The 15,350-nt window shown below is 37.3% G+C and overlaps 2 protein-coding genes across 3 annotated transcripts in view; both read left to right on the top strand.

The window, feature by feature from the left end:
- LOC125777851 (uncharacterized) overlaps positions 1-4,458 on the top strand; it is a 360,812-nt gene extending 356,354 nt beyond the window's left edge. Inside the window, exon 3 of the mRNA XM_049453782.1 lies at positions 4,434-4,458. Within this exon, the coding sequence (XP_049309739.1) occupies positions 4,434-4,458 (25 nt within the window). The remainder of the gene's footprint in view (positions 1-4,433) is intronic.
- LOC125780336 (uncharacterized) overlaps positions 1-15,350 on the top strand; it is a 194,150-nt gene that overhangs the window by 120,671 nt on the left and 58,129 nt on the right. The gene's annotated exons all lie outside the window — the stretch shown is intronic.

Below are 15,350 nucleotides of genomic sequence, written 5' to 3' on the forward strand. Positions count from 1 at the left end.
GAAAATATTTGCTTGGAGCGATTCAACTATAACGTTAGCATGGATAAATAATTGCCAAAGTAAAGACAGATTTATTAGAACACGAATAGAAGAAATCAAATTACTTGTTTCCAATGCGAAATGGCAACACGTTGGAACAAAGGACAATCCAGCTGATGTAGCAACCAGAGGGGTACTGGCGAACAAACTAATAGAACACGATCTATGGTGGAAGGGACCAAAATGGTTGCGAGAAGAAGAACATCATTGGCCAATAAAGAAGATTATTCAAATCGATGCAACGTATGTGACAACCTCAGAGGAATTACATTTCTTGGATAAGGTAATACTTAAATATTCTAGTTTAAGCAAATTAATAAGGGTAGTAGCTTATATTTTGCGATTTGTAAAAAGAATAAGAGGGAAAAAATGCCCTGAATACTTAGTTAAATCTTAAATGAAGGAAGCTGAAGAAATGTTAATAAGATATCAGCAAAAATTACAATTTAGAGAGGAAATTCAGAGTTTAGAAATAAAAAAAGAAATTAATCATAAAAGTAGCATTGCAAGCTTAAATCCAATTTTGGATAATAAGGGAATCCTTCGTGTAGGAGGTAGATTGGGTAATTCAAATCTTCAATTTAATCAAAAGCACCCAATAATATTAAATAAGTCACATTTGTCATCATTGATAATTGAAAATATTCATAAAATAACTTTACATGGAGGAAACAAGTTAATGGAATCAATGATTAGAAGGAATTACTGGATTGTTGGATTGAAGAATTCTATAAAAAAGACAATTCGAACTTGTAGTAGATGCGTACGTTACCGCAAAGAAGTAGCAAAACAATTAATGGGAAATCTTCTAGAATTCCGAGTATCTATGTCAATTCCATTTACACACGTTGGTATAGACTATGCAGGACCGATTCATATGAAATGTTCAAAAGGACGAGGACAAAAAACATTTAAAGGATATATAGCTGTATTTGTTTGTATGGCAACAAAAGCTATTCATTTAGAAGCAGTAAGTGATTTAACAACCGAAGCGTTCCTAGCTGCTTTGAAAAGATTTTTTGCTAGAAGAGGTAAAAGTCAACATATATATTCGGACAATGGAACAAATTTTGTCGGAGCTTGTAGAAGATTAGACCGAGATTTTAAAATGGCAATCAAAAATAATTCAGCCGTAGCTCCCATATTAGAAGCAGATAAAATTCAATGGCATTTCGGGCCCCCGGCAGCTCCTCACTTCGGAGGAATTTGGGAGGCAGGAGTGAAGTCGGTGAAATATCATTTAAAAAGAGTGATAGGCGAAACTAAATTGACATTTGAAGAAATGATTACTTTGCTATCACAGATTGAAGCAGTACTGAATTCACGACCTTTATGTGCGATAGATAGTGAAAGCGATATAGACGTTTTAACGCCTGGCCATTTTTTAATAGGATGTCCAATAATAGATTGTCCTGAAGCAATTAATGATAACCAAATAGGTTCATTAGATAGATGGAAATTAATACAAAAACTTAAAAAAGACTTTTGGAAACGATGGGAAAGCGAATATGTTGTAATGTTGCAACAACGCAAGAAGTGGAAAACCAAACAAGCTAATCTCGTACAAGGACAAATAGTTATTATTAAAGATGAAGAAACTCATCCAGCCAAATGGCCATTAGGAAAAATTATTGAAACTCATCCGGGAAAGGATGGAAATATAAGAGTTGTAACTCTAAAATTACAAAATGGCATACTTAAACGGCCCGTTCACAAATTATGCCCACTGGAGGTAACAAACAGCAGTAGAGCAGAGGAAGCAAATCATGTGACAAGTTTGCTGACTTCGAGAATAACAAAAAATACTGCAACCTCAGAACGACCGAGTAAATCAAGCAAATTGATGATGTGGTTCTTAACGATACTCATGCTAGCAACACAAACTAAGTCATTGTACATTAATGATACATCTAAATCAGGAGCTTCAGTGACTAAACTAAAAAATAATACAGCAATATATTTGGAACCGATTAGTAAAATGGACATAATAAATTCAAAATGGAATTTAATAGTCTATTACGAATTAGGTACTTATTATGATCGGATGCATAAAATACAAGAATTGATTAACAGACTTGAAAATCAATGCAAAATATTGACCTATTACGAAGATGCCTGCATAATGATTACTGCAACTTTAAATGACAAATATAATAGTCTTAAAGCAAATAATGAATTGTTTATGAAAAAACAAAATAGAAAAAAGCGAGCACCATTCGAATTCGTTGGTTCAATTTACCATATATTATTCGGAATTATGGATGCTGATGACCGAGAAAATATGGAAACAAATATTAGAAATATTTTCGACAACCAAAAAGATATAGCAAAATTGTTTAAAAGGCAGACATCGGTAGTTGATTCTACCATAAATATATTAAAAAAGACAACAGATGAAGTTAACCGTAATTTTGAGAAAATGAATCAACAACTTAATAAATTTTATAACGAACTAATAAAAGATCAAAATGCTGAACGAATGACCTTGATGTTTCAAATATTAACCATTTCAATAGGAATAGTTATGGACGAATGTGAAGAAATCCAAACTTCAATAATTAATCTTCTAATTGACATAAATCATGGTCGCATAAATCCAAAACTATTAAAGCCTTCGCAACTTAATAAAGAAATTGAATTTATTAGAAACAAACTACCACACAAATTAATACTACCTGGAAGACAATCGGGTAACGAATTAAAAGAAATTTATAAATCGATGACTGCTAAAGGTTTAATTGTTGATTCACGGCTAGTCATAAACCTAGAAATTCCCTTAATATCGTATGAACCGTCAAACGTATATAAATTAAATCCACTTCCAATAAATTACAAAGGGAGTATGATTTTTCCAGAAATAAAGGCAGAATATTTAATATACAAGTTTGATTTGAATCAATATTCACTTATAAACCAAGTAGATCTAGATAAATGTTCTACTAACTCAGAGAATCATTACCAAAGTCCTGGAAATTTAGCTTGGAAACAATTAGAAAATGAAGCATGTGATTTCAAACCTTCTACAAATGAAAACGTTTGGATAAAACTATCTTCTCAAAATCGGTGGCTTTACAAATTATTTAGCAAAGCAATGATATACATATCTAGAATGTGATAATAATCAACAAATGCATATGGAAATCCCTAGTCAAGGCATTATGACAATAAGAGAAGGATGCACAGTCCGGCATGAAGGAGTAACTGTAACAGCATCTCATCACGTACAATCTGAAATTAAAAAAGAATTGCTATCCTCTTCTTGGGTTAAAGATATTGAAGATATTCCAGAACTACAAATAAAACCTTTTGATTCAACATTAATAAACAATACCAAAGATATCGTACATCTTAAACAACAAATAGAACTCCTCAAAACAGAAAATATAAAATTAAAAAGTATAAATTTTCATCACGTAAGTGGTCACGTTTCGCTAACATTAGTTTTGATAATAGCATTAATCATTACTATTTTATATATAAGATCCAAATGTGTAACAAAAACTGTGACTGTTCCATTTGAACTTCCAGTTAGACATAATTAAAAAATATTAATAATAAAACATAATATACAAGTAAAGTTAAGATACAACTTTGGCCCCTGGCAGAATGTTCATAAAGATATGAATATGAAAGTTTTGTAACCTTAAGATAAAATTATATATACAAAATTATATTTTTGACACAACTACATTAATACATAAAAATATACATGTAAACAATAAATTAAATAAAAAGTATATACAGTCCACTAAATGTCAAGTGCAATGGTATGCAACAAAATTGTAATATGAGACTTGCTCATAAAAATGTGAAAATCATTGCACATAAAAGAAAACTTATAAATTAGAGTATACATAATACTCATATTAAAATACAAAATATACATACTCGAAATATTAATGCACACAAGCAACAGATAAGAAAGTATCAAGCGTGTGTACGTATGTGTATAAGTGCGTTAGATGCACTAATCTAAAAACCTATAAAATATCAATGCGTTGGTATCTGAAAAATGCAATAAAAATATAATACATATTTACACATGTGTATGCACACTAAGCATACACACATATACATATATACATAGTTAAGAAATTAGAATTAAGAAATGTATTGAGGGAAGAAATTTTAATAAAGAAAATCAGACTCAAAAGTGAACTCTCACAGTACAGACTTAAGCAAAGAATGTTTTTTCTGTACACTTGTGTTGTAGCTCAAAGTTCTATCCTCGAAATAGCTTACTATTATGTTATAAAGGTATAGAGGCACGGATAAGCTTTTTAGTGCGCTCAATATACTGTGCCAGGATGCCGAGTTAAAGGCATTCTTTACATGCAGGGTTACAACCATACAGTACTGTATTGTGCCTCCTTTCCATCTTTTCCCGCTTATAGCCCGTTCAGCCAGGGTCTTTGCTAAATTTACAGCTGCAATTATGGATCTTGCCTTCCTGAATCCGAATTGGTTGGGTGATAACCCACCAGCATCGTCGATTGCCTTATTTAGCCGTTGGTGTATGATCCGCTCCAGGATCTTTCCAGCGGAGTCTAACATGCAAAGGGGCCGGAAGTGGGACGGTTCCGTCATAGGTTTGTTAGGTTTCGGCAATAGTATCAGATTTTGCTTTTTCCATATGGAGGGGATGGGTTCCTGGATGCATGTATTATATATAGTTCGAAAGGGGTCTACGTTTCTATCAATCGCTGTTTTTAACACTATATTCGGAACTCCATCTGGTCCCGGGGCTTTAGATGGATTTAACCGTTTGCATGCTTCTCGGACTTCTTCATTCGAAACAGCCGGGATAACCTGGGTTTGTGGTACTCTCACGATCTCCTGATGGAGTGGGGGTTGGATAGGGAAGAGGACCGAGACAATTCCCTCAAATGTTGAGGGGGAAGTTGGCATTTGCCCGCCAGTGCGGAGTTTCCCCATTACCGTTTTGTAAGCGAGTCCCCAAGGGTTGTTTTCGACATCGTCGCACAGTTTAAGGAAGCATTCCTATTTGCTTTTTTTAATTGCTTGTTTTGGTAGTTTTCTTTTCTCCTTAAAATGTTTTTGGAGAGTGGTGTATACAGGTGTACCTCATGACCTTTGGTATAATCGCCTTGCTTGCGGGCATTCTTTACGTAACCTGGCGATCGTCTCATTACACCAATACACTGGGGAATGGTATTTGCGTCGAGATAACTTAGACATGGAAGCATCGCATGCACTCTTAATACAGCTCATAATCGAGTGAGCAGCTTTGTTAGCCGACAACAGATTGTCGGGAGGAGAAGTTAGCCTGAAGACTTCTTCAAAAAGGTCTGGGTCGAACGTTGTGGGTCGCCAGTTACTTCTTTTTAGGGACGGTAAACGCTGTCGTTCATGTGCGGTATTTATTTCGAATATAATTGCATAGTGATCGCTAAAAGTGTAATGATCACTAATTTCCCAGTGAGATTTGCGAACTACGCTCGAGTGTACGAACGTTAGGTCTATCACAGATTGTCGGCCACCTTTGTTAAATGCGCATTGGTTGCCAGCATTTAAAAGCTCCAGATCAAGAGAAGCAAAAGCTTCTAGTAAGGTTTTACCTCTGCTGTTGGTTCTTTTGCATCCCCACTCGATAGCCCAGGCATTAAAGTCACCAGCTATTATAACTTTCGTTTTGCATCTGGCATCGTCGTTGAGGCTAGGGGGTAAGTAGCAGCTATATATGTTAATATTATTAGATGTTGTTCGGACAAAACCATCTGAAGAGAAGGGTGCTTCCAGTTGCGCAAAGTTAGGGTTACATTTCCATATAACCGCTTTATTTCGAGCGTCACTTATCCAGGTTACGCCTTGTCCGATTTTATATGGTTCACTTAGTAGAACCACATCTATTTGCTTTTCGGCAACTGACTGTTTTAGTAAGTCATGAGCCGCTTTACAGTGGTTTGCGTTCAGTTGAAGAAATCTCATGTTACCTGCTGAGCTGCCTTCTTATATACTGGGCACCTGACGCTTCCAGTAAAGTGATCGATTTCCTTTGAACCGGCTTTCAGGCAGAGCAAACATTTTGGCTTGTTGTTGCAGTCCATTGCCTGGTGCTCCCCTTCGCCACATCTTCTACAGAGTCTGGACCTGTCCTCATTTCGCAGGTTTTTGCAGTGTGTCCATAATCGAGACAATTAAAGCACCGCTGTGGTTGTCTGTATTCTCGAATACGGCAATTTACCCATCCAACTTTCAGCCTTCTAGTCAGTAGAAGCTGTCTAGCTGCCTCAACCGGGAGTTTAATCAGGGCTGTTTGGGTGTCTCCATAGGACTTTCTTAAGTTCTTAATTGTTGAGATCGTCAGTTCAGTGTTACCTAATTCTCTCCGCAGGGCGTAAAGAACTTCTTCCTTGCTTGTAACCTCATCAATGTCTTTGCACTCCAGTATCGTCTCTTGGGTCAGCAGTTTAATGTGGGCTTGATTCCCTAGACACTTCTTCATGTTCTCCTGGGAGTCGGTTGGGATCGCAGTTCCGCTTAGTTGATACGTTTTACGTATCTTAGTGACGTTATTTCCGAATCCGCTGAGCGCTGAGTCGGACTTGATTTTCCTTAGAATTTCCGCATAGGAAAGGTCCCCACTTTTTGAAATTAATATCGCTTGTGGTTTTGTTTTTGGTAATTTTGCTGCTTTCTGGTTGGCTTTCTTAGCTACTACATTCCACTGTTCCTCCATTGGATTATTTGTTGTTGCCTTATTATCAGGCCCTGTCGCTAGCTGCGTACTTAGTATTCTTGTTGGCGACTTTGCCGTGGCTTCAAACATTTGAGAACTTATTTTTGATTGTTTGAACTTACCAATTAAACTTGTTCTTGTTCGTGTTTTTGGCGAATTGATGCACGACCGTTTGTTTTGTTGTAGGGTCTGCTCCTCCCCCATTGGTTCTTCAGTGAGAGTACTGCGACCTCTTTTCGCCTGGGCGATTGGGTGGATAGCCGACTCTCTAACCTCTGCTACTGCTTGTTTATGCAGTTGCGAGATCTTATCAATTATGTTACGCATGTGTTGGTTAACATGCCTTTGTTTTTGGCCATGTGTGAGCGCGATTAGCTCTTCTATCAGTATGCCCAGCTCAAGAAGTGCGGTCTCTCCTTCGCTCACACTTATTGCATTTTCGCTGCTAGTGGTGCCTTGTATTGGCAGATCGGCTGCGCTAGCCTTTTTAGTTGGCATTGTGACGCTATTTAATTCGGTCACATCGTGCGAGACAGTGTTTGTTGGAGTCACTTCTTGTGTAGTTGGTGTAGCGACTTTTAACATCTGAGCGCATTGTCGATCAGGTGATCGGGGGGTCTTATTGCTCCTTGTGAACGGACTATGATCCTCCTTAGTACCAGTAATGGTATGTGCTGCTTTAGGTATAGCTGACATTTCCTCAGCTATTCCTATAGCAGTCCACTAGTGCAGTTGCTTCTCGTAAATTCCTCAAGGTGTAATCCCCAGGAATACCTCTTTGTGTGGATTGTGGGTTGTGGGATCCAAGTAGGTATGTAAAGGGAGAGCTAAGAAAATGCGCTCTTCGCGATTTCCCTTTTGTGCGAACCTTCTCCCAAATAAATAGATATTTATTAAGTGTTTTAACACTCACCGCTTTTATAGCATTTTGATGCTCCAATTTCTGTTTTCGTTGAGTTGTTGCGGACACTGTGTGTATTTCCGCGCGCTTAGGAACTAATTTTGAATTATTTCCTACCGAACTTGGTGCCATAAACGGAGCACCAGAAAAAACACGTCTCTTCACTAACTCACTTCACTTTTTTTTGGGTTTACGTGTGTATGTACGTATGTGTGGGTCTTGTGCGTGTGCCTGTGCTTGTGCGTTGCCTGTCTGTGCTTGTGCCTATCCTTCTTTTTCGTGTTTCTCCTGTCCCTTTGTTGCTGGCGCTGTAGCTGCCCTACAAGAAACTGCTGATCGTTTCACTAATACACGCACATTTTTTATGTCAGTGCTGACGAAAAAATGACACTCAAATGACTGTCAATGCTTATGTTAAAAAGAGAAACCTATGAATGATATTGCTTATATATGTAAGAATGAAATAGCTTAATTATTCAACACTGTCATCATTGACAGTAAAATGAAATTTGAAATGACTGTCAATGTTGATTTTTTTTTTAAATAAACACTTTTCAACACTAAACATCGTTTATCAACACTGATCTGTATGCAGAAAAGCAACCCTGTAAAAAGAGATACATACAATTCCATATATGTACGTTTATAAAATGTTGCGCGTTAATTCAGTGAATTCTAAATCGAATTATTATATTTCGTGCGTTGTTTAAGTGATTTATGTTTTGTGATTAAATCTACAGTTTACTATATTATCAAGAAAAGATAAGTAAAAATGAAAAAAAACGCCATTTCAAAAAATGTAAGGTGCATTTAAAAAAAATTGAGCGATCGGGGTGCCTCATGACCGGAGAGGAAAAAGACGAGGCTCTCGACCAGGTAGCAAGCCTTTTACCTATTCAAAACTTTGAGGGATGTTTGGAAGTGGAAGAAATGTTAGAGAAACCTGAGTTCGCACAATCTATGGTAAAAAACATTATTTATAATATCAACATCTTAAAAATTACTATTTACATTTATATATTATTTTTTTACAGATCAGTTATGTCCACAAACTTAAAGGGATATCGGACAATATTGAAAACTCTTTCAAATATATATTTGCAGACAGCCTACTAGAGTATTTCAATTTTGATGGAAGAAGAGAAAAACAAGCATTATGTACCTAAGCAAAAAATCTTCGAAGAAGTTTTAAGAGGTAAATAAGTTTAATGTAAAAGCAATATAAAACTATTTTTAATTAATTTCAATTTTATAGTCGTTTACCAGCCACAAGGATCTTTCAATTTGGAAAAGAGTATACGGAGGTCTATTGAACGGGGTCACCACCGAAATAACAAAAAAAAAATATATTAATAGGAAAAGAAGCAATTAATATAATTTTTCAATAATTTAATTTTATTTTATTACCATTATGATTTTGAAACATGAATTATATGATTTAAAATTAATGAATTATTGTGATTTAAAATATGAATTATTATGATTTAATATATTATAATGTAAAATAGATTTAAAAAGAAATTTTATAAGATATCGAATTTAATTCTGATGTAATTAATTTTATTATATAGAGTTATATTAATTTTTTACAACATTTTTGACATAAATGTTATTTTAATATTCAAATTATAAATGAATAAAGATAAAACTAATTTGAACAAAAAAAATGTGTCATCATTGAAAGATTTACAGTCATAAATGACAAATTGCAGCTATGTTAGCTTTTCAGTCATTATTGACAATTTTCAGCTTTGACAGATTTGTGGTCAGCAATGAACCAAGAAAAAGCATGAGAGTAAGCAGTAGAGATATATACTGATTTAATTCCGAATACCAGTGTGTTAAAGAGAGATGCAAGCTCACACGCATGCGTTTGTTTACATCAGTTTTTTCACTAGGCCCTTAAGAAAATGATAGAAACTTTGTTCTGCGCGCTGACTGAATTTCTTTCAGCTCTGACAGTCAAATGTACGTTCAGCTGACTGTCAGTGTTCTTGTAGGGTGTGCTCGTGTTTTTGTATGACTTTTTCTCCTTTTGTTCGTAGGTTTTGTCACTGCACTATCACTTTATATGTACTTTATATGTACATATGTATGTATATCGCAGGTTTTTCTTTTTTCTTTTACTCTGCTTTCTCTCTCTGTCACCACACTTTTTTTTTCGCTTGTGGGTTAGATTTGAAACCACAAATTCTTTACATATGTACATATGTGTATTGTATGTATAAGTTATTTGATCACTGCACTTTTGCCACTACACTTCGTTAGCTTAGTTGTTACAGCACTTATGCACACGTAATGTAGTTATGTATGTACATATGTATATGTATATAATGTTGCCACCAACGGGTCTTGTTTAAACTATGTATGTATGTCACCACCACCGTTGTCCTTCTACAATTTTTAATACACTTTAACTTTTTTTTGTTTAATTGTGTCACCTCACCACCGTTGTCTTTTGACCACTTGTAGTATGTTTCTTTTTTTTTGTTAACTGTGTCACTTCACCACCGTTGTCTTTTGACAACTTTTAGTACATTTTTTTTGTTAGCTGTGTCACATCACCACTTTTTTCTTTTTTTTTATAATTTGATTATCGCGTTACCGTCACCGAATTTTTTTTTGTTTTTTTTTTAAGATTTTATGTTTTTTTCACAAGTGCCGTCCGGTACGTCTCGAAGGACCATAGAAAAGATAGTTATCAAAACTCGCGGCAACTCACCTTTGCTTTGGCGACGACTCTGCGGTATATCGAATTGGAAAAGCGATCTTGTAGCTGACTGGAGAACCGTATATGCGCGCGGATCGTAATAGAAAAAGGCTCGGTGCCGTCCGTCAGTCCCTTTTGTTCATGGTGTCCGGTGTCCTCGTGTGTGGTGTATATGACGCGGGTGTGTTGAGTGTGAGGTGTGGAGATGAATATGGTGTAGATGTGTGGATGATGTAGATGGTGTAGTTGTGTTGAGTATGGTATGTATGTGTGGGGTGTAGCTTTATTATATTAAGAGGGGGGTCAGGTGTTCATTTAGCCAGCTTAAAGTGCCAATATGCGACACAGATATATTTCATGGTGGTTATGAACAGTGGCCGTCCTTCCGGGACATGTCTACAGCCGTGTACATAAACCATCCTAAATTATCACAAGCGCAGAAATTGTATCACCTCAGATACAAAACCAAAGATCAGGCAGACGTAATAGTAAAACAGTTCGCTCTCAATGACGAAAATTTTAATTTTATTTGGGAAGCTCTAAAAGCACGTTATGAAAACGAAGGAATATTGGTCGACAAACAGGTGACGATATTAATGAATTTACCAAAAGTTCAGAAAGAAACAAGCGAAGAGTTCATAAAGCTTCAATCCACTGTTTCAAATTGTTTGTCGGTTTTATCGACACAGAATATTCCCACAGATAATTGGGACCCCATTCTGATAAATATATGCACAGCTGCATTACCAGAAAAATCGTTACTTTTGTGGGAGCAATCGCTCTCATCGCGAAGAAAGTGCCCAACGTGGCATCAAATGAAAAAATTTCTTACTACCCAATATGAAATTGCAGAAAGGGTAGATAAAAACTAGTCAGAACGAAAAACGTTCAAAACGACCTCAATAGAAGCTTCAACAGACCCCAAGCAAGTAGCCACAATAATTTAAATAGAAGCTGTTTTAAAAATCAATCGTTCACATCCAAATAATATAAGCAAACGTCATGCGAACTTTGTAGATGAGGTCACAAACTAAAATCATGCGAAAAATTCAAAAAAATGAATGTTAGCGATCGAAAAAATTTCGTAAGAACGAAAAAATTATGTACCAAATGTCTGTCACATGCGCATACGCTTAAAGATTGCGAAAGCAAATTTAATTGCGTTTACTGCCATAAAAGACATCATTCTATGTTACATATGTATAACAAATTTTTCCAGCTCATCCCCAAACAATGCAAACGTAAAACGAGCAACAGGATTAGTTGCCACAACAAATTCTGAAAACTGCCAAGAAGCACCATGCTGCTCAAAGGCTTTGAAAACCCAAACCCTACATAGCGAAAATCACAGTAGGGAACTATTACCCACAGCGGTTGTCTCCATCGAACACCGAGGAGAACTGTTTAAACTCAGAGCCTTAATAGACCAAGGATCACAACGATCATTTATAGCGTCTAGGGTACAAAACAGGCTACAGTTACCAACAAAACTGGCCAACTTTGAAATCACGGGAATGGGCGGAAGAGTTGTTCAAAACTCAAATAAAATCTGCCCCATTACCCTCTTTTCCCCCAAAGCGGATAAGCGCATACAAGCAGAAGCTATTGTCCTACCGCAATTAACCAATATGTTACCCAGCTATCACATAAATAGCAAACATTGGTAAAAGGTTTCACACCTAAAACTAGCAGACCCAAACTGCAACACCCCCGCTCAAATAGATCTTCTATTAGGCAGCGATCTCATACCACAAATTATTCTCGAAGGTATTGAGAAAATTACCAAAACACTTCTGGCGCAAAATACCATTTTCGAATGGGTCCTAAGCGGACTAGTTGCGTAACCAGTCACAACGATGACAACTCAAGTTGAGGAAGTCTCAAATGAGTACCTCAATTCACAATTGAAAAAATTTTGGGAACTAGAAGAACTCCCCCCCATATCAGTCACAACCCCTGAAGATCAGTATTGTGAGGATTTTTACAAAGCCACAACTACTAGATCAGAAAATGGTCGGTACGTCGTACGACTACCACTTAAGCAACAATTTCCTAACACACTCGCCTTAGGTCACTCTCGCACCTCTGCAATACAGCAGTTTCTAAGTATGGAAAGGAACCTACTTAAAAAAGGCGAACTCAAATCTGAATATGATGGTGTGTTAGAAGAATACCTTCGTTTAGATCATATGGAGGAAGTAATCCTAGGGGAGAAAATCGTCAACGGCAAATACTAGTCCTTTTACCTGCCACATCACGCAGTAGTAAAGCCAGACAAAAAAACAACAAAAGTAAGAGTTCTTTTTAATGCTTCGAAAACCACGAGTTCAGGGAATTCCCTAAATGATATCCTATTTACGGGACCCACACTCCAACCAGATTTAATGCTTCTGATACTAAATTGGCTTGTATTCAAATACGTATTCAATGGGGACGTTGAAAAAATGTATCGGCAAATAGTCGTACATAAACGACCAAGATTTTCAACGTATTATGTTCCGAAGATCCCCACCAGTCCTTTACGCGACTTCAAATTAAAAACAGTTACATTTGGCATTAACTATGCACCATATTTAGCCATTCGAACTCTCCACGAATTGGCAGACAACACAAAGTCAGAATTTCCTTTGGCAACCGAAGTGTTGAAAACTCAAACGTATGTAGACGATATTCTGTCTGGAAGTTACACCCTTCCGCAAGCATACGAGGCCTTATCACAGGTGATAAAAGCCCGCAAATCCGCAGGGTTTCCTTTAAAAAAGATTACGGCAAATCACCCAAATATACTCAAAACTATTCCAAACGAAAATTTGTTGGACACTAATTTCCTTATATTCAAAAAGGAAAGTACAACAAAAACTCTAGGCATCCAATGGAAAGCGATATCGGACCACTTCTCATACACGACGGAGTCCATATCCGCCTTATCAGCCATAACGAAAAGACAGATTTTATCCTCGGTGGCAAAACTTTTCGACCCCACAGGATGGCTTTCGCCAATTATGATCCAAGCGAAAATCTTAATACAAGAATTATGGTTAGATGGAACCGACTGGGACGAACAAGTGAAACCTCTTCGCGTAGAAAAATGGTCTCAGTTCGCAAATAATCTGAATGATATTTCTCAGATTCAAATTCCGCGATGGGTAAGTTACTCCCCCGATGACAAAGTCGAATTGCATGGCTTCTGTGACGCCTATGAAAAGGCATACTGCGCTACTATCTACATATGTGCGCACGCAAAGTGACACCACGACCACAAGCCACTTATTAGTAGCAAAAGCAAAGGTGGCACCTTTAAAAACTATAAGTCTCCCACGACTTGAGTTATGTGGCGCACTACTACTTTCCAAATTAGTAGCCATGGTGCAAATGCATTTAAACATGGCAAAATGCAAACTATACATGTGGTCCGATTCCGAAATTGTACTAGCCTGGTTGGAAAAACCACCACATGCATGGAAGACATATATTTCTAACCGAACGTCTCAAATACTTGACCTAGTGGGATCAGCCGCTTGGCGTCACGTAGCCAGTGCTGACAATCCCGCCGATCTAGGTACAAGAGGGTGCAAGCCACTGCACCTTGCCACTACCACCCTCTGGTGGAATGGCTCCCGATGGTTGATAGAATCTCCTGACTCTTGGCCACAATCCCCCATTCGGAACATTATCGCCCCAGAAGGTCGAAAAATCGCCACCTTTCACACATTATTGGATGATACCGACATCCTTGAACGATATTCATCGTTTCCAAGAGCTCTCAGAGTAGTTTCTTATGTGTTCAAATTTATAGAACAACTCAAAAGCAAAGTCAAGGGATCACATAATTTCCCATGCAATACAGTGACGAACCTAGAGTTACAAAAGACAAAGGTCGCACTGATAGCATATACACAAGCGCGCTACTTCAGCCGAGATATATCACCACTAAGAGAATCGAAGCCGATTGATAAAAAGAGCTCACTCTTAGTTTTAAATCCATTTCTGGACACGAAAGGCCTGCTTCGTGCCAATGGTCGGCTTGCTAATTCGAGCCTAACATACAACGAACGCAATCCCATAATAATTCCCGAGAGGTCACCATTTGCCACGTTATTCCTAAATTACATCCACATCTTAATGCTACATGCCGAACATCGCCTCATGAAACATATGGTACGCCAGGAGTATTATATCTCCCGTCTTAAACCGCAAATCAAGAAGTACATCTTCACGTGCAAGATTTGCACTATGGAAGTTAATAATTGCCTTTTTGGTTGCTTTATTGATGGCGATACAACTCGCCTCTTTCAACTCAACTTTACAATTGATTTCTTAAAGTGCTTGTTTCTAACCCTAAACTTACAAAACTAGTCTGCTTTAGGTGTCAGTGTTGTTGCCACGAACGAGGTGCATAAAAGGGCTCGGCTTAACTGCCGTAAGCGTGGGTGTATTGTTATCACAGTCCCGATATTTTGGCGCATCAGCAACAAGAAAATGTTGAGAGCGTTGGTACGCTGTTGTCAAGTGCAATTGCTTACGCTGATGAATAATGTATGTGTATTGGTGCGCAGCTGTCGGTAAAAAACTAGCCTGCATTATCTCAGTGTTGTTGCAGCACAAAGAGCTTGGGTTGGCTACCGTAAGTGTGGGTGCATTTTTTATATGTAGTCCCGATATTTAAGTGCGTCGAAAACAAGAAAATGTTGAGAGCGTTGGTACGCTGTTGTCAAGTGCATTTGATTACGCTGGTGATTATGACCATAATGCGGATGATGACGTATGTATGAATGTGCGCCAATGTCGGTGACTTAACCCAGCATACGTGACAGGAGGAACGACTCCGTTATCTATCCCCTGCTTAAGTGCGAAACGTTCTCGATTCGATACGAACATATGGTTCTTCACTTTCGTTCTTTGCATAGAGTCGCATTAGCGGACATAAATAATTATTCGACACAGAAATTAGGAGTTAAAATCTACCGTTAACAATATCTTAAGCTTAGATATATTAAGTA

This window comes from Bactrocera dorsalis, chromosome 1, assembly GCF_023373825.1.
Source record: "Bactrocera dorsalis isolate Fly_Bdor chromosome 1, ASM2337382v1, whole genome shotgun sequence".
NCBI lineage: Eukaryota > Metazoa > Arthropoda > Insecta > Diptera > Tephritidae > Bactrocera > Bactrocera dorsalis.